Raw genomic sequence first — 18,098 nt, forward strand, 5'->3', positions numbered from 1 at the left:
CCTCAGAGCTCCTAAATACCCCCCCTTGGACCCCTATAGCTCCCCAGAGATCCTAAATACGCCCTGAGACCCCCCTATAGCCAACCTAGAGTCCCTAAATACCTCCGTGCATCCCCTAGACACCCTAAACACCCTCTGTGTTCCCCTATAGTCCCGCAGAGCCCCTAAATACCCCCCTGGGGACGCCCTATAGCCCCCCCTGAGCCCCTAAATAACCCCTGGGATCCCCTAGAGCCCTCAAATACCCCTAGGATCCCCTATAGATCCCTCACAGCCTCTAAATACTCCCCTATACACCCTATAGCCCCCCCCCAAGCCCCTAAATACGCCCTGGGACCCCCTATAGCCCCCCCGAGCCCCTAAATACCCCCTTGGGGACTCCCTATAGCTTCCCCCTGAGCCCCTAAATACCCCCTGGGATCCCCTAGAGCCCTCATATACCCCCTAGGATCCCCTATAGATCCCTCACAGCCTCTAAATACTCCCCTATACCCTCTATAGCCCCCCTGAGCCCCTAAATACCCCCTTGGGACCCCCTATAGCCCCCCCCCGAGCCCCTAAATACCCCTGGGATCCCCTAGAGCCCTCATATACCCCCTAGGATCCCCTATAGATCCCTCACAGCCTCTAATATTCCCCTATACCCCCTATAGCCCCCCCAAGCCCCTAAATACGCCCTGGGACCCCCTATAGCCCCCTGAGCCCCTAAATACCCCCTTGGGACTCCCTATAGCCCCCCTGAGCCCCTAAATAACCCCTGGGATCCCCTAGAGCCCCTCATATACCCCTAGGATCCCCTATAGAACCCTCACAGCCTCTAAATACTCCCCTATACCCCCTATAGCCCCCCCCCGAGCCCCTAAATACCCCCTTGGGACTCCCTATAGCCCCCTGAGCCCCTAAATACCCCTGGGATCCCCTATAGAACCCTCACAGCCTCTAAATACTCCCCTATACCCCCTATAGCCCCCCCCCAAGCCCCTAAATACCCCCTGTGACCCCCTATAGCCCCCCCGAGCCCCTAAATACCCCCTGGGACCCCCTATAGCCCCCCCTGAGCCCCTAAATAACCCCTGGGATCCCTAGAGCCCTCATATACCCCCTGGGATCCCTATAGATCCCTCACAGCCTATAAATACTCCCCTATACCCTCTATAGCCCCCCCCAAGCCCCTAAATACCCCCTGGGACCCCCTATAGCCCCCCTGAGCCCCTAAATACCCCTGGGACCCCCTATAGCCCCCCCTGAGCCCCTAAATACCCCCTGGGATCCCCTAGAGCCCTCATATACCCCCTGGGATCCCCTATAGATCCCTCACAGCCTCTAAATATTCCCCTATACCCCCTATAGCCCCCCAAGCCCCTAAATATGCCCTGGGACCCCCTATAGCCCCTCCTGAGCCCCTAAATCCCCTCTGGGATCCCCTCGAGCCCCCCAGGGCCCCTAAATACCCCCCAGGCCCCCCCTATATACCTCCCGCCCCCCACATCTATAGGTGGAGGCAGCACCTATAGATCATCCCCCCACCCCCACCCCCCCGCCTGCCCTTTCCCCTGGGGGGGCCCAGCCCCCCCCCAAGGTGGGGAGGGGACCCAGGCGTCCGGGCCCCCCACCCCGCCGTGGGGCTGGGGGGGGGGGGGGGGGGTCACCCTATGGGGCAGGGAACTCTGCCCTTCCCCACCCCTCCCCACCCCTCTCCCCTTCCCCTCCCCTTCCGACCCCTCTGCCCTTCCCCACCCCTCCCGACCCATCTCCCCTTAACTCTGCCCTTCCCCTCCCCTCCCGACCCACCCCCTCTGCCCTTCCCCACCCTTCGGACCCATCCCATCTCCCCTTAACTCTGCCCTTCCCCTCCCCTCCTGACCCACCCCCTCTGCCCTTCCCCACCCCTCCCGACCCACCCCCTCTGTCCTTCCCCCACCCCTTCCGACCCATCTCCCCTTAACTCTGCCCTTCCCCACCCCTCCCGACCCATCCCCTCTGTCCTTCCCCACCCCTTCCGACCCACCCCCTCTGTCCTTCCCACCCCTCCCGACCCATCTCCCCTTAACTCCGCCCTTCCCCACCCCACCAAAGCCCCGCCCCCAGACCCTCCCCAATCTCCTTAACTCTGCCCTGCCCTCCCACCCCAGGCAGTTTCTCGTGGCCCTGGGCGAGCGCGACCTGGGGTGCCTGGACAGGACGGAGCGGCCGCGGCTGGCGCCGCGCCCCATCGTCCATCCCAAAGCGCAGCCGAACCTCCAAGGAGAATGACCTGATGCTGGCGAAGTGACGTCAACCGGCGGCCCCGGGCGGCGCGGCGCAGACCCTGCCGCTGGGCACCCCGTTGGCTTGGGGCGGCACCAGCAGCCCCTGAACGGACAACCCCAAAGCAGGCAGGTTTGAGCCCAAAATGGAGGGGGACGCCATGGCGACGGAGGTCTTCTTTGAGGTGACATGTTGGGTTGACCCCAACGTTGAGGGATTTGAGCCCAAAATGGAGGGGGACGCCATGGCGATGGAGGTCTTTGGGGTGACACGTCCATGGGTTGACCCCAAAGTTGAGGGATTTGAGCCCAAAATGGAGGGGGACGCCATGGCGACGGAGGTCTTTGGGGTGACACGTCCATGGGTTGACCCCAAAGTTGAGGGATTTGAGCCCAAAATGGAGGGGGGTGCCATGGCGACGGAGGTCTTCTTTGAGGTGACATGTTGGGTTGACCCCAAAGTTGAGAGATTTGGGCCCAAAATGGAGGGGGAGGCCGTGGCGACAGAGGTCTTTGAGGTGACATGTTGGGTTGACCCCAAAGTTGAGGGATTTGAGCCCAAAATGGAGGGGGAGGCCATGGCGACGGAGGTCTTTGGGGTGACACGTCCATGGGTTGACCCCAAAGTTGAGGGATTTGAGCCCAAAATGGAGGGGGACGCCATGGCGACGGAGGTCTTCTTTGAGGTGACATGTTGGGTTGACCCCAAAGTTGAGAGATTTGGGCCCAAAATGGAGGGGGAGGCCGTGGCGACAGAGGTCTTTGAGGTGACATGTTGGGTTGACCCCAAAGTTGAGGGATTTGAGCCCAAACTGGAGGGGGACACCATGGCGACGGAGGTCTTTGGGGTGACACGTCCATGGGTTGACCCCAAAGTTGAGGGATTTGAGCCCAAAATGGAGGGGGAGGCCATGGCGACGGAGGTCTTTGGGGTGACACGTCCATGGGTTGACCCCAAAGTTGAGGGATTTGAGCCCAAAATGGAGGGGGGTAGGGTGCTAGGGGTCTTGGGAGCGGTCTGTCAATGGGTTGACCCCAAAAGCGGGGGTTAAGCCCCAAAAGACGGGGGGGGGACACGACATTTGGGTGTTTGGGGGGAAAGTTGGGTGGTTTGGGGGCGATTTGGGCATTTTGGGGGCAATTCAGGTGTTTTGAGGGACAATTTGGGGGTTTTGGGGGGCAATTTGGGTATTTGGGGAACAATTTGGGTGTTTCAGGGGGCAATTGGGGTGGTTTGGGGGCAATTTGGGTATTTTGGGGGCAATTGGGGTGTTTCAGGGGGCAATTTGGGCGGTTTTGGGGCAATTTGGGTGTTTTGGGGGCAATTTGGGTGTTTTGAGGGGCAATTTGGGTATTTTGGGGATAATTTGAGAGTTTTGGGGGATAATTTGGGTGTTTGGAGGCCCAGTTTGGGTGTTTTGGGGGCAATTTGGGTGTTTTGAGGGGCAATTTGGGTGTTTTGGGGAGCAGTTTGGGTGTTTTGAGGGGCAGTTCGGGTGTTTTGGGGAGCAGTTTGGGTGTTTTGAGGGGCAGTGCGGGTGTTTGGAGGGGCAATTTGGGTGTTTTGAGGGGCAGTTCGGGTGTTTTGGGGAGCAGTTTGGGTGTTTTGAGGGGCAGTGCGGGTGTTTGGAGGGGCAATTTGGGTGTTTTGCGGGCAATCAAGGGGCCTGTGGAGATCGGTTTGGGATTTGGGGGGGAAATGTGTGAGTTTTGGGTGATTTTTTTGGGTGATTTGGGCAACTGGGAGCACTGGGGGCACTGGGGGCAACTGGGGGGACCTGGGAGGGAAGTGGGAGCGCTGGGGTGTTGGGGGCACTGGGGACACGGAGGACAGTGGGGGCAACTGGGAGCACTGGGGGCAACTGGGGGCACTGGGGTTTGGGGGACGCTGAGGACAGTGGGGGCAACTGGGAGCACTGGGAGCACTGGGGGCAACTGGGGGGACCTGGGAGGGAAGTGGGAGCGCTGGGGTGTTGGGGGCACTGGGGACATGGAGGACAGTGGGGGCAACTGGGAGCACTGGGGGCAACTGGGGGCACTGGGGTTTGGGGGACGCTGAGGACAGTGGGGGCAACTGGGAGCACTGGGGGCAACTGGGGGGACCTGGGAGGGAAGTGGGAGCGCTGGGGTGTTGGGGGCACTGGGGACACGGAGGACAGTGGGGGCAACTGGGAGCACTGGGGGCAACTGGGGGAGCTGGGGGCAACTGGGAGCACTGGGGGCAACTGGGAGCACTGGGGTTTGGGGGACACTGAGGACAGTGGGGGCAACTGGGAGCACTGGGGGCAACTGGGGGCACTGGGGTTTGGGGGACGCTGAGGACAGTGGGGGCAACTGGGAGCACTGGGGGCAACTGGGGGGACCTGGGAGGGAAGTGGGAGCGCTGGGGTGTTGGGGGCACTGGGGACACGGAGGACAGTGGGGGCAACTGGGAGCACTGGGGGCAACTGGGGGAGCTGGGGGCAACTGGGAGCACTGGGGGCAACTGGGAGCATTGGGGTTTGGGGGACACTGAGGACAGTGGGGGCAACTGGGAGGAACTGGGGGCAACTGGGGGCATTGGGGCAAATGGGAGGAACTGGGAACAGTGGCTTGTGGGGCACATTGGGGGCAACTGGGGGTAACTGGGAGCACTGGGGGCAACTGGAGAAGGGGGGGGCGTCCCTGCCATGCTGGGAGGGAGACAAACTGGTCCCAGTGTTGTCCCCCCCCAGTTTGGGACAGAGGACATCAACCTGCTGCCTGGGTGGGGGTGGGGGGCACCTCTGCCCGGATGCCTGGGTCCCCTGGAGGAGGAATGGGGGTGTCCCTGTCCCCAACCCTGTCCCCGTCCCCATCAGGGGACTCAGGGGGGGGTCCCCTGGTCTGCAGGGGTCTTGGTGGGGTCTCGTCATCTGCGGCGGCGCCCTGCGCCCCGCCGCCTACGTCAACCTCTGCCACTACGTCCCCTGGACGTCCGCAGCGTCATGGAGGGAAACTGAGGCACCGGCCACCCCCCACCCCCCCCCCCTTAATAAAAAAAAAATCATTCCCCGGGTTGGGGCTGCTCACGCAACCCCGGTGTCGGGCTCTTAGTGTGATCTGGGGGGGGGGGGGGGGCTCTGATGGACCCCAACCGGGGTCGGGGGTGGTTTGGGGGACGGGTGTGACCCCGCGTGGGGGGCAGAGTTAAGGGGATCCTTCTTGGGGGGCAGAGTTAAGGGGATCTCCATGTTGGGGGGCAGAGTTAAGGGTGTATCCACATGTGGGGGGCAGAGTTAAGGGTGTATCAATGTTGGGGGGCAGAGTTAAGGGTGTATCCACATGTTGGGGGGCAGAGTTAAGGGTGTATCAATGTTGGGGGGCAGAGTTAAGGGTATATCCACATGTTGGGGGCAGACTTAAGGGTATCTCCTTGCTGGGGGGGCAGAGTTAAGGGTGTATCCACGTGGGGGGGCAGATTTAAGAGTGTATCCACATGTGGGGGGCAGAGTTAAGGGTGTATCAATGTTGGGGGGCAGAGTTAAGGGTGTATCGATGTTGGGGGGCAGAGTTCCGGGTGTATCCATGGGGGGGGGGGCAGAGTTAAGGGTATCTCCTTGCCGGGGGGGGCAGAGTTCAGGGGACCCACCCGTGGCATCGTTCCTCTCTGTTCCAGCTGGACAAGCTGCAGCGAAGGACCGGGACCAGTTTGGGTCCCTCCAGTCTGTGGGAACAGTGGGGGCAGGGCACTGAGACCCCTCCCCGCCCCCCAATTTCCCAAATTCCCCCCCCCCCCAACAAAGTCTCCCTGACGCAAAGCACCATGGGAGCTCCGTGCAGGCCGGGACAGCCCGGGTTAATTAGAACCGGGTAATTATGACCTTGATGACTTGCCTGGAGCTCAATTAACACCTGAGCTCATTAAGAGGCCTCTTGATGAGCCCAGAGCTGATTGGGTAACGATGGGCCCAGGGCGAGTCGAGACAATCCAGGAGGGGGTTGAGTCAACCCAGCCCAGCCCAGCCCAGTCCGCCCCAGTGACAGGGCAGGGTTAAACTGGGCTTTCCAGGCGACTGGAAGGACCCGCTCCAGCAGCGGCTCCCTGCCCCCGAGGTGACACGGGATCTGGGAGGTTCCGCGGGGTCCTCTGGGGTTGGACGGGGAAGAAGTGGGAGGCCCCTGCGGCGGTGCGGAGGAAGAGGAGGAGACGTGGGAGCAACCCCCTCTTCCTTCTTGAGGGACCAAGAGAAATGGGGGTGGCTGGTGATCGCCACGACGCCGGGCATGGGGTCAGCGTCACACACACCCTCCCCCCCCCCCATCCCACCCCACCCCCGAACTTAGGACCGTGGGGGACCAGGTGAGGGGCTGGGCGCGTCCGCGGGGTTTGCTCGGCGGGGTTGGAGGCGCCCAGGAACGAAGGCAAGGACGGACAGAAGGAGAAAGGCTGAGAGACCAAGAGGAAACGCGGAAAAACGGGCGAGAGAAAGGACGAGCCACGTCTCGGTGCTTCTCAGCTGTCCTCGGCCAACCCCACGTTCTGCATCCGGCGGGGAGCCACGGTTCAGGGTTGACCCTCATCAGAGACACGTCCCAGCACCTCTCGGCCAACCCTGGTCCTGCATCCAGCGAAGAGCCGTGTTTCGGGGTTGACCCCTCCTCAGAGACACGTCCCAGCACCTCTCGGCCAACCCTGGTCCTGCATCCAGCGAAGAGCCGTGTTTCGGGGTTGACCCCTCCTCAGAGACACGTCCCAGCACCTCTCGGCCAACCCTGGTCCTGCATCCAGCGAAGAGCCGTGTTTCGGGGTTGACCCCTCCTCAGAGACACGTCCCAGCACCTCTCGGCCAACGTGCCACCCAATGAGAAGCCACGTTCTGGGCTTGAAGCCTACTGGAGACAGGCCCTGGTGGCCTCTTGACCACCTTCTCCATCCCTGGGTCCCGCGTCCATCAAGGAGCTATGTTTTGGAGGCCAACCCCATCAGCGACACGCCCCCTCAACCATCCTCGTCCAACCCAGGGTCTTACAGCCAGTGAGGAGCCACATTTTGTGGTCCAACCCCATCCGAGATGTGTCCTGGTGCCCTCTCAACCATCCTCATCCAACCCGAGGTCCTGTGTCCAATGAGGATCCACGGTTTGGGTTTGGTCCCACCAGAGCCGTGTCCTGGTGCCTTCTCAGCCACCCTTATCCAACTCCCTGTCTTGCACCGGAGAGGGAGCTCCATTTTGGGGTTGACCACACCAGATACGTGTCCTGATGTCCTCTGGACTGTCCTCATCTAACTGCGGGTTCCCACACCCAACAAAGAGCCTCGGTTTGGGGTCCAACCACATCAGAGCCACATCCCGGTGCCTTCTCCACCAGCCTTGTCCATCCTTGGTTTCTGCATCTGACGAGGAACCGCGTTTTGGGTTTGATCCCATCAGACTGTCCCAGTCTCCTCTCTACTGTCCTCGTGCAACCCCAGGTCTTGCACCCAACGAGGAGCCACGTTTTTGAGGTTGACCTCAGTGGAGACGTGTCCTGGTGCCCTCTCGACTGCCCTTGTCCTGTGTCCAATGAGGAGCCGCATTTCAGGTTTGAGCCCATTAGAGCTGGGTCCCGGTGTCCTCCTAACTGTCCTCCAACCACAGGTCCCGTGTCCGGTGAGGAGCCACGTTTTGGGGTTGACCCTACTGGAGATGTGTCCTGGTGTCCTCTCAACCATCCTCGTCCAGCCCCAGGTTCTGGTACCAAAGAGCCACGTTTTGGGGTTGACCCCACCAGAGCCGCATCCCGTTGACCTTTTGACCATCCTCATCCCAGCCCAGTCCCCCACCCAGTGGGGCCACCCCATGGCACAGGTTTCCTGGAGCCTGGCGGAAGGTGCCGGAGCCGTGGCCGGATTAGAGGAGAAGGCGGAGGAAGCTGTTTCCTCCTCCGGCCCCAGATAAAAACCCGGAGTTGGCGGTGGCAGGAGGAAGACGCGCCCGCGGCCGCGGCGCTTTACCAGCTTGGGTGGAGCCTGCCCTCCCCGTGGCCGCGCGGCCCCACGCCAGCCCTCGGTAGGAAGATGGGGCCCTGGGGTTGGGGTGGGGGTTTGGGTGACACCCACTGGGGGATGTGGGAGGGGGTCCCTGGAGTGCCCCAAGGGGGAGTCAGGACACCTCCTGGCCTTCCCTCACTTCTCTCGTCCCTTCCCCCGCCCTCCCTCTCGCCTTCTGGTCTTTCTCGTCCTCCCTTTTCCTCCCCTCCCTTCCCTTCCCCTTCCCTGTCCTCCCGTCCTCCCTTCCTTCCTTTCCCGTCCTCCCTTTCCCATCCTCCCTTCCCTCCTTCCTCCCCATCCTCGTTTACCTCCTGTCCTGAAACCCCATGTCCCCAAAGGTCCGTGTCCCCGCCCCAACTCCCACTCCGACCCCCACCCTGACCCCCACCCTGCCAGGGGCCACCCAGGGCCGGAGTCACCCCCTCGCCATCTCCCCGCAGCTCCCGGCCCTCCGGCATGAAGGTCCTGCTCGTGATGCTCCTGGCGCTGGTAGCCACAGGTAGGAGAGGCCCTGGGACCCCCGTATCCACCCGTGGGACCCCCATGTCCACTCGTGGGATGCCCATGTCTGCCCTGGAGGGTCCTGTGTCCAATCCCAGAGGTCCCATGTCCACCTGTGGAACCCCCACACCCACCCTGGATGCCCCACATCCTCCCACGGGACCCCCATGTCCACCTTGGATGCCCCATGACCACCCATGGGACCCCCACATCCACCCCAAGGAGTCCCGTTTCTGCCCGTGGGACCTTCACGCCCACCTTGGGTGCCCCATGTCCACCCATGGGACCCCCACATCCACCCCAAGGAGTCCCGTTTCTGCCCGTGGGACCTTCACGCCCACCTTGGGTGCCCCATGTCCACCCATGGGACCACCGTGTCCACCCTGGATGCCCCATGTCCTTCTGTGGGACCCCCACCTCCACCCCATGGGTCGGGTATCTTCCCCAGGGGTCCCATGTCTGCATGTGGGACCCCCCCCCATGTCTACCTTGGATGACCCATTTCCACACACGGGACCCCCATGCCCACCTTGGATGACCCGGGTCCTGCCACAGGACCCCCATGTCCACCTTGGATGACCCATGTCCACCTGTGGGACCCTCATGTCCATCTTGGATGCCCCAAGTCCAGCTGTGGGACCCCCATGTCTTCTCCAAGGGGTCCTGTTTCCACCCCTGGGACCCCCCAAGTCCACCTTGGATGCCCCATGTCCACCTGTGTGACCCCCGCGTCCACCTTGGATGACCCATGTCCACCTCTGGGACCCCCACATCAACCTTGGATGCCCCACATCTACCTGTGGGACCCCTGTGTCTTCACCAGGGGCCCCACATCTGCCCTAGGTGCCCCATGTCTGCTTCAAGGACCCCCATGTCCACCTGTGGGACCCCCCACATCTACCTTGGGTGTCCTGCGTCCACCTGTGGGACCCCCACATCCACCTGCAGGACCCCTGTGTCCACCCCAGGGGTACCACGTCTACCTGTGGGACCACCAAATCCACCCTGGGGGTCCTTGTCTGTCGCGGGTGTCCCTCAACCACCCCAGGCACCCCACACCTCCTCGTGGGACTGCCCCACACCCACCTTGGGTGTTCCCCAACCATACCTGAGAACCCACATCCACCCATGCGACCCTCCGTGTCTGGCGTGGGTGCCCCACATCTGCCCCAGGGGTGCTCATGCCCACCCCATGGGCCCCACGTTCACCTGTGAGACCCCCATGTCTGCCCCACATGGGGCCCCATGTCCACCCACGGGACCTCCCCCCATTCACCCCAGGGACCCCCATCTGTCCCAGGTGCCCCCTGTCCACCCCTTTGACCTCCTGGTCTCTCCCAAGCTGGACTGGCCTCTTCCACCACTGATTCACCTCCTTGTCCGGGACTCAGGGGACACGGGGATGGGGCCACCAGGGGCGGTCATGTCACACCAGAGGGTCCCAGCCTACCCGTGTCCCATGTCCCTGCGGCGGGTGACATCAGCGAGGGTTCCAGACCATCTGTGTCCCCTGTGCCGTGTCCCTTTGTCCCCACAGCCTCGAGGAATGTCCTGTGGGTGATTGAGGGGACCTCCTGCGACCTGCCCTGGCAGGCTGCCCTCTTCAAAGGCGAGAAGTTCATCTGCGGGGGGACGCTGGTGGACAAGAACTGGGTGCTGACGGCCGCCCACTGCCACGTCCCGGGGTAGGAGGCCGTGGGGGCAGCGGTGCCCGGCGGGTTTGGTGTCGATGGGCTGAGGCCAACCAGGAATTGGTCCAGGTGGCACCGGCGGTCCTGCTTTCCAGCCAAGCAGGTTGGGAGGGTTGATGGCATCTCAGTGGGCTTCACTCTGCCCCTTTTCTGCCCGTGTATAACGTAAACTCTGCCCTTTTTTTGGGAAGCCGTAACCTTAATTCTGCCCTTTTCGGCTTTTGCTGCTTCTGCCCTTATCACCACCCTCTGGGACCACGGCTCTGACTCTGCCCCTGCTTTGTGTGGGTCCCCGTGGCCCCCTGCGTCCAACGTGGACCCCCCCTGACACCACCAACCCTGATGCCTTTGGCTTCATCAGCTTCATCAGCGTGCGGCTGGGGGGCCAGAGCCAGAAGGACTCAGGTGGCACCGAGCAGTGGCGGCTCTCGGCCAAGGTCTTCAAGTACCCGCGCTACAATGAGACCAACAAGGACGGCGACCTGATGCTCATCAAGTTCCTCCTGCCTGTCCACGTCAACAAGCAGGTGAAGCCGCTGCCACTGGCCTCCCACTGCCCCGTGCCCGGCAAGACCTGCCAGATCTCAGGCTGGGGGTCCACCACCAGCCCTGAAGGTACGAAGTGGGTCACCTGGGGACCCAGACATCTGGGGTGCACTGATAACCCCTAGATGTGTGTCCCCTCCCCAGGGACCCAGGTGTCCGGGCTCCCCCAAAGCCCCCCTCCCAGTCCCGTTGGTCCCACTCTAACCCTCAGGCACCCTTGACCCCTGAGGGAACCCAGGCGTCCGGGTGACCTGGTCAGGACACCGGGAAGCCTTGGAGCTCCTGCTCGGTGCCAACAAGAAGAAGAGGGGAGATGAGCTCCAGGGCAAAGAGGACAAGAGGTCCAAGCTGGGTCCGGGCTGGACCGGCACTTGGTGCGTCCCCCCCGAGTGACCTCATGCTCTCCATCACCCGCAGTCACCTTCCCTGAGGACCTCCACTGCGCCAAGGTCACCATCGTCTCGGAAGAGCAGTGCCGGCTCATCTACCCCAGCTCCATCACCACCAACATGGTGTGCGCGGGCGAGTCGCGCAGTCGGGCTGACTCCTGCCAGGTGGGTGCAGGGTCCGGCTGTTCGGGGACCCCTGGATGAAGTCCCATGAGGGAAGGTTTTTGGCTGAGAACGGGCACAATTCGGTGCAGCTGGCAGCACCTAGAGGGGATTTGGGTATGCAGGGTGGGAGGTGCGACGATGTCACTCGGGGTGGGGGGGAGAGGAGAGCATGTCCTTGGTGGGATTTTGTGGGTGGAGATGCCAGGCCAGCCCTGAAAGGGCCCCAGATTTGGGGTGATTCTTTGGGGTGGGCCATGAGTCCCAGAACCCCCCACACGCCACCCCTCTTGCCTCATCAGGGTGACTCCGGGGGACCCCTCATGTGTGACGGGCGGCTCCAGGGTATCGTCTCTTGGGGCCCGGGCATCTGCGGGGACCCCAAGAAACCCGGCGTCTACGTCAACCTCTGCAAATACACCCAGTGGCTCCAGGACACCATGAGAAGGAACTGAGCCCCCCCTCCCCAGTCCATCCCCAGCCCCAACGGCCACGGGATGGACCCCACGGCTCCTCCTCCCTGATGAAGGTCCCCAGAGCCGGCCGGTCCGAGCACTGGGGCGCATGCCCTGGGGATAGGGGGGCAGGGGTTGACCACGGGGCCCTGTTGCGATGTCGATGAATAAAGGTTTTTGACGTGGCTTTTCACCATGTCTTTAACGGGTGGAGCACAGCTCTGGGAGGTCAAGGTGCCCTGAGTTGCCCCAGATCTCAGAGGGGCAGGAGAAGACCCAGCTCACCATCTTCGGCGTAGACCTGTTGGCCTTGTCATGGGGTTGACCTGTTGACTCCACCATGGGCGTTGCCCTGGCCATGGGGTAGACCCGTTGACCCTGCTACAGGTAGACCTGTCGACCCCACCGTGGGGCAGATCTGTTGGCCCCACCGTGAGTTAGACCTGTTGACCCCACTGCAGTGGACCTGTTGACCCTACCGTAGGTAGGCCTGTTGACCCCGCCATGGGGCAGGCCTGTTGTCCCCACCGTGGGGCAGATCTGTTGGCTGTTTTGGGGTCACGCAGGGCTCTTCGCACCCCCACGAGGGGACAAAAATCCAGCTTGGTGTCCCCCCCATAAGAGCAACAAACCCTTGCAATGCCCCGGAGCCAGACGCTCCTTCTTGGTGCTTCCATTCCAGCCCCATCTCCATGGGCCAACGTGTGACCCGGGGAGGACTTCCCGTCCCCCAGAGGGGAGAAATGTCCTGTGACTCAGCGGGAGCAGAAGGGGCCAAATTGCCCCACCTGGGGTAACCTGGCAGCAGATCAGGGCTGTTTTGCCTCCCCGACGGGGAACATCCACGCTGGCTCGCGAGCGGGAAGAAATCATCTGCTGGAGGCCAAATTTACCTGTTCACATGGAGCTGAGGCCTCTATTTTGCAGGAGGGGGTGGGATTTTTTCTCCTCCATGGGGTCATCATGGTCCCATCTTGGTGGTGGGGTGGGATGGAGAGCAGTGCCAGCCCGGCTTCACCATGGCGTGTCTACAGGACATGGCAGCGGGGTTGGTGGGCTGCAGAAGCACCTCGATGTCTTCCCCGGTGCAAGAGGAGACCTGGCAAGGTCAGACCATCACGTGTCGTCCCCCGTGGCTGAGCGGGACAGGGAGCGACGCCGGTCACCTTGCGCAAGGTGTCACCCTCCCTCTTCCCCCACGTGGCTGAGGCCCGGCGCGTTGGAGGGTGTGGGCCTTGTCTGGCCGCGACGGTGGGGAAAGAGGTTTTGGTCCAGGTCCAAATCCCCAGGGAGGTGGAGGAGCAATTGCCCGTCACTGCTGGGGCCAACGGTGGTCATTCCCGTGAATGCTCAGCATTTCACAGGAAGGTTCAACCACCTTTCAGCATCCCATGAAGGTTTGACTTGGAGGGTCCCACGTTGGTGGCCATCAGCTGTGGTGGGCTGCCACATTGGGCCCTAGCACAGGCAACTCCAGCTCGTTCATCATCCATGGAGGGCTGGTCAAAGTGCCTATTGGGCTCTCATTAACGTGTCCATGGAGGTCTGGGCAACGTGTCCATGGAGGTCTGGTCAACATGTTCATGGAGGTCTGGTCAACGTGTTCATGGAGGTCTGGTCAACGTGTTCATGGAGCTCTGGTCAACGTGTCCGTGGAGCTCTGGTCAACATGTTCCCGGAGGTCTGGTCAATATGTCCATGGAGATCTAGTCAACAGGTCCACTGGAATCTATCAGTGTGTTTACGAAGGCACAGTCAAGGCATCCATCGGGGTCTACCTAACATGTCTATGGAGGTCTAATGAGGTCTACCCCCTGTGCCCATGGAGGGTTGGTCGTCACATTGTTGGGGTCTACACAACAAGGCCGTGGAGGTCTGGTCAATGCAGCCCTTGGGGGTCAAGCCAAGATGTTCATGGAGGTGTAGGTGGCACAGCCAGGTCCATGGGGTCTGGAAAGACACCATGTCCGTGGAGGTAACATTGAACCATGCCAGGAACAGCTGGAGCACGGCCACTGCCACCGCATCCAAGAAACTGACACCACTGGCACCCGACAACACCACTCCTGTGTCACCCGTGTCCCCTGAGCCACCCCCTGTGTCACCCAGGGCACTGCCACCCATGTTGCTGCCAGCCCATGTGTCACCCAGGGCCACCACCACCCCGCTCCCGGGTCACCCAGGGCACTGCCACCCCCTTGTGTCACCCAGGGCACTACCACCCACGGTGCTGCCACCCCACGTGTCAACCAGGGCCACCTACCATGTCACCCAGGACACTGCCACCTCTTGTGTCACGCAGGGCCACCCTGGACACAGCGCTCCCAGGGCTGTGAGGAGACAGGGAACAGGGATGGGGGGTGGCATGTCGTCCCCCCACCACCACCACTGTAAGCTGGCAGGTGGCCCAGGAGGTCCTGGGTGGCCCTGGCAGTGGGTGGCAGGCCCAGGCTGGCTCTGCCTGGGCCCGCAGGGTAATTAGGTAATTAGCACTAATTACACCACCGAGATGGGACCTGAGGAACTGGGAGAACTGGTTGGACCCAGCCCCAGCCCCCAGCGCTATGCTAATGTCATCGCCCCCCCCCCCCCCATCTCCGTGGGGCTCTGGAGCCCCTCGTGTGCTCCCCCATGGGTCCCCCCATGTCCCTGCTCGTGCCCCCGTGTCCCCTTCTGTGTCCCCACATCCCCTCGTGTCCCCTCGTGTTTCTCCATGTCACCTCTTATCCCTTTGTGTGCCTCATGTCTCCTCATGTGCCCCCCCCCCCCCAAGTCCCCCTGTGGGCTCCTGGGTCCCCCACATCCCCCCATGTCCCTTCATGTTCCCCTATGTCCCCTCATGGCCCCCTATGTCCCACCACGTCCCCTCGTGCCTGTGTCCCCCTCATGTGCTCCCCTGTCCCCTCATGACCCCTCCATGTGCCCCCATGTGCCCTCGTGTCCCTTCATGGTTCCCCTGTGTCCCCTCATGTCCCTTCTTATGCTCCCCTGTCCCCTCGTGTGCTCCCCTGTCCCCTTGGGTCTCCCCATGTCCCCTCATGATCCCCCCATACGCCCCCATCTTCCCTCATGGGCCCCCCCATGTCCACCCCCATCCCCTCGTGTCTTCTTGTGCTCTCACGTCCCCAAACATGCCCCCGTGTCCCCTCATGTGCCCCACGTCCCCTCATGAGCTCCCTGTCTCCTCATGTGCCCCGTGTCCCCTCCCATGCCCCCCATGTCCCTTCATGTCCCCTTGGGTACCTCGTGTGCCCCCATGACCTCTCGTGTCCCCTGTCCCCACCCAGGATCTCTGTTCCCCTTGGGAGCCTCCATGTCACCTTGCAAAGTATCCCAGTCCCCTCGTGTCTCCAGGGGATCAGGGATCCTCCTGGATGGGATCTCTGTGGACCTTCCTGGCCAACGATGTCTGTAGAGCGGATCCCCATGGATGGGATCCCCACGGATGGGACCTCTGCGGACCAGATCTCCACGGCTGATGGTATCTGTGGGGTAGATCCCCACAGACAGGATCCCCAGGACGGGATCCCCGTGGTTGGAAGCCTTGCGGAATTGACCTCCACGGCCCTGGAACACCATGTCTTATCTCTTCATGGGTGGCATCTCAACGGACAGGATCCCAGTGAATGAGATCTCTGCCCACCACGTCTCTCCACCTGAATCACCACGGCCCAGGTGCTCTGCAGAAGGGATCCCCATGGATGGGATATCCACAGATGAACTCCGCAGCTGACCGCTCCACGGACAAGATCTCCACAGACGGGATCCGTGGAGCTGAGATCAACATGGACCATGCCTCCATGGATGGGATTTCCATGGACCAGATCTTCAGGGATTGGGATCTCAGTGGACCAGACCTCCGTGGGCTGGGATCCTGGTGGACGGGATCCTGGTGGACGGGATCTTTGTGGACCACATCTCCGTGGGAGAAGGTGACCATGAACAGGAAAGTGGTGGATGAGGTCTCCATGGACCAGACCTCCATGGGATGGGATCTCCACTGGATGGCATCCTGGTAGGTGAGATCTTCATGGGCCAGGCCTCCACAGATGAGCTCCCCAAGGCCACAACCTCTTCAGTGAGGATCTCCACAGACCAGATCTACATGGATCTGCTGGGACAGTTGCCATTCTAAGAGTTCCAGCTTCACCTCCAGGTTTAGGACCAAACCCAGCCCCAGGCTTCCTCTTGCCACCAGCAGAGAGCGAGATCAGCATCTCCAAACCGTGATTCATCCCAGCCCGGTCTTTCCTTTCGTCAGGACTCAGCTCCTGGGCTTCTCCACCCTTAATTGCTCGTCAGGCTGTTAATTGCCTTGAGCTGCTCCCAGCCTCATCTCCTCTCCCGGCCCTGCCAAAGGGGCCGTTGAAGAGGTACAGAGGTGCCTTCACACCACCCCTGGAGCTCCTGCACCCACGTTGCAGCTCTGTTCCCACCAGCATCAAGGATGGCCGGGCTGGGGTGGCTTTGGAGGACCCATCGATGCCTAAAATCCTTTCAGGACCTTCTCGCCGCAGGACGTGCCGGAGCTCAATCACGGCTCTCCCAGGGGAGGACAACCATCGGTGAAGATGGCTTGAACCTCCCGGAAAGAGATACCAGGGGCTGGCAACCGCTGATGAGCTCAGCAGGAATTTCGGGTCACCCACCCCGTCCACCCGGCGCCTGGCTCACGCCCTGGCACACACGCGAAACCCGCCCCAGGAAGGGCCGGGAGACGCCGGGGTCCTCAGCTGCTGCTGCTGCCCCAGGTGAAGATGCTCCAGGTGGCCCTGGGGATGGTGGGTGACAGTGATTGCACCTGGGTCATCCTCTCTGGGCACAGGGTGGTCACCTCCCACCTTGGAGACCCTCCAGACCCCCGTGCCGTTGGGGCTCGGGGAGCAAGGAAGGGGAGGTGACGCACCTCCGGGGGTTGGGGATAGTGTCCGGCTGGGGGGACATCCCCGGTGGCCCCTTGACTCACCAGAAGCGACTCGCAGGGCTCAGCTGGGTTGGCAGCGGGACGTGGCCTCACCCATCGCTCACCCACATCTGCGACGTTACTCATCGGGGACGTGCAGCTGGCGCCGGGTGGCATGCGTGTCCCTGGGGACCTCCGGTCCAGTGATGTCCTCCAGGGGCCGCGTCCCTCACCCTGGAGCCACGAGGGTCCCTCCTTGGAGGTGGCATCCGGGGCTGGGAACACACACGCGTGCTCCCTTTGCAGAAGCCACCCCGCGTCCTCGCACACGCGTGCACACGCGCAGGGGGGAGCGTGCGCACACGCGCGTGTGTAGCGTGATGTCTACCTGGCTTCTAGTGCGCTCGTGTGCGCGATGAGGGCGGATGGATAGATGGGCGGAGGAGATGGAGGGACAGCTAGACGGGTGGGTAGATAGATGGACAGATGGAGGGATGGACAGACGGATGGAGAGATAGATGGAGGGATGGACAGACGGACGGAGAGATAGATGGAGGGATGGATGAAGGAATGGATCAATAGACGGACGGACGGACGGATAGATAGGAGGACAGATGGACAGACAGCTATCCAGCTCGCTGGAAAGACAGTCAGACAGAGAGACGGCTATACAGACGGATGGACAGACGGACAGAGATGGGCAGAGCTAGGCAGATAGAGGTAGAGATGAAGGGACAGAGGTGTGAGTGGATAGACTGGCCGATTGCAGATGGACGGACGGATGGGCTGATGGACAAACAGATGGACAGATGGACAGTGAAACATCTGGCTGGACAGATGGGACAGAGAGATGGACAGAGAGGCTGTTGGAAAGGCAGACATGCAGTCAGGAGGACAGGTGGACGGACGGACGGACGGATGGATGGACGGACGGACGGACGGATGGGCAAATGGCCAGATAGATGGACAGACAGACTTACAGTTGGATGGAGGGAAAGGTAGATGGATGGATGGGGGACAGACAGCTGGACGGGCAGACAGATGGACAGACTTACAGTCGGCTGCCCAGGCGGATGGCCAGACAGGGAGACAGGTGGGCGGACAGATGGACGGCCAGACTTACAGTCAGGTGGACAGGTGGACATGGAGATAGATGGATGGACAGGCAGGTGGGAGGACAGACGGACAGATGGATGGACAGATATCCAGACAG

At 61.9% G+C, this 18,098-nt stretch overlaps 2 protein-coding genes across 2 annotated transcripts in view; both read left to right on the plus strand.

Annotated features, from left to right (window-relative positions):
* The first annotated feature begins 7,844 nt into the window (after positions 1 to 7,844).
* On the plus strand, positions 7,845 to 12,175 carry LOC143171663 (kallikrein-11-like). Its single transcript, XM_076360705.1, has 6 exons — positions 7,845 to 8,257; positions 8,679 to 8,737; positions 10,277 to 10,424; positions 10,792 to 11,045; positions 11,394 to 11,530; positions 11,830 to 12,175. The coding sequence occupies exons 2-6, from the start codon at positions 8,695 to 8,697 to the stop codon at positions 11,980 to 11,982; spliced, it is 735 nt and encodes a 244-aa protein (XP_076216820.1). The 5' UTR covers positions 7,845 to 8,257; positions 8,679 to 8,694; the 3' UTR covers positions 11,983 to 12,175.
* Positions 12,176 to 16,487: 4,312 nt separating this feature from the next.
* LOC143171656 (transmembrane protease serine 9-like) overlaps positions 16,488 to 18,098 on the plus strand; it is a 29,392-nt gene continuing 27,781 nt past the window's right edge. The window contains exon 1 of the mRNA XM_076360698.1: positions 16,488 to 16,733. Coding sequence (XP_076216813.1) covers positions 16,601 to 16,733 — 133 coding nt within the window. The 5' untranslated portion in view covers positions 16,488 to 16,600. The remainder of the gene's footprint in view (positions 16,734 to 18,098) is intronic.

Source organism: Aptenodytes patagonicus, chromosome 29 (genome assembly GCF_965638725.1).
Source record: "Aptenodytes patagonicus chromosome 29, bAptPat1.pri.cur, whole genome shotgun sequence".
NCBI classification, from domain to species: domain Eukaryota; kingdom Metazoa; phylum Chordata; class Aves; order Sphenisciformes; family Spheniscidae; genus Aptenodytes; species Aptenodytes patagonicus.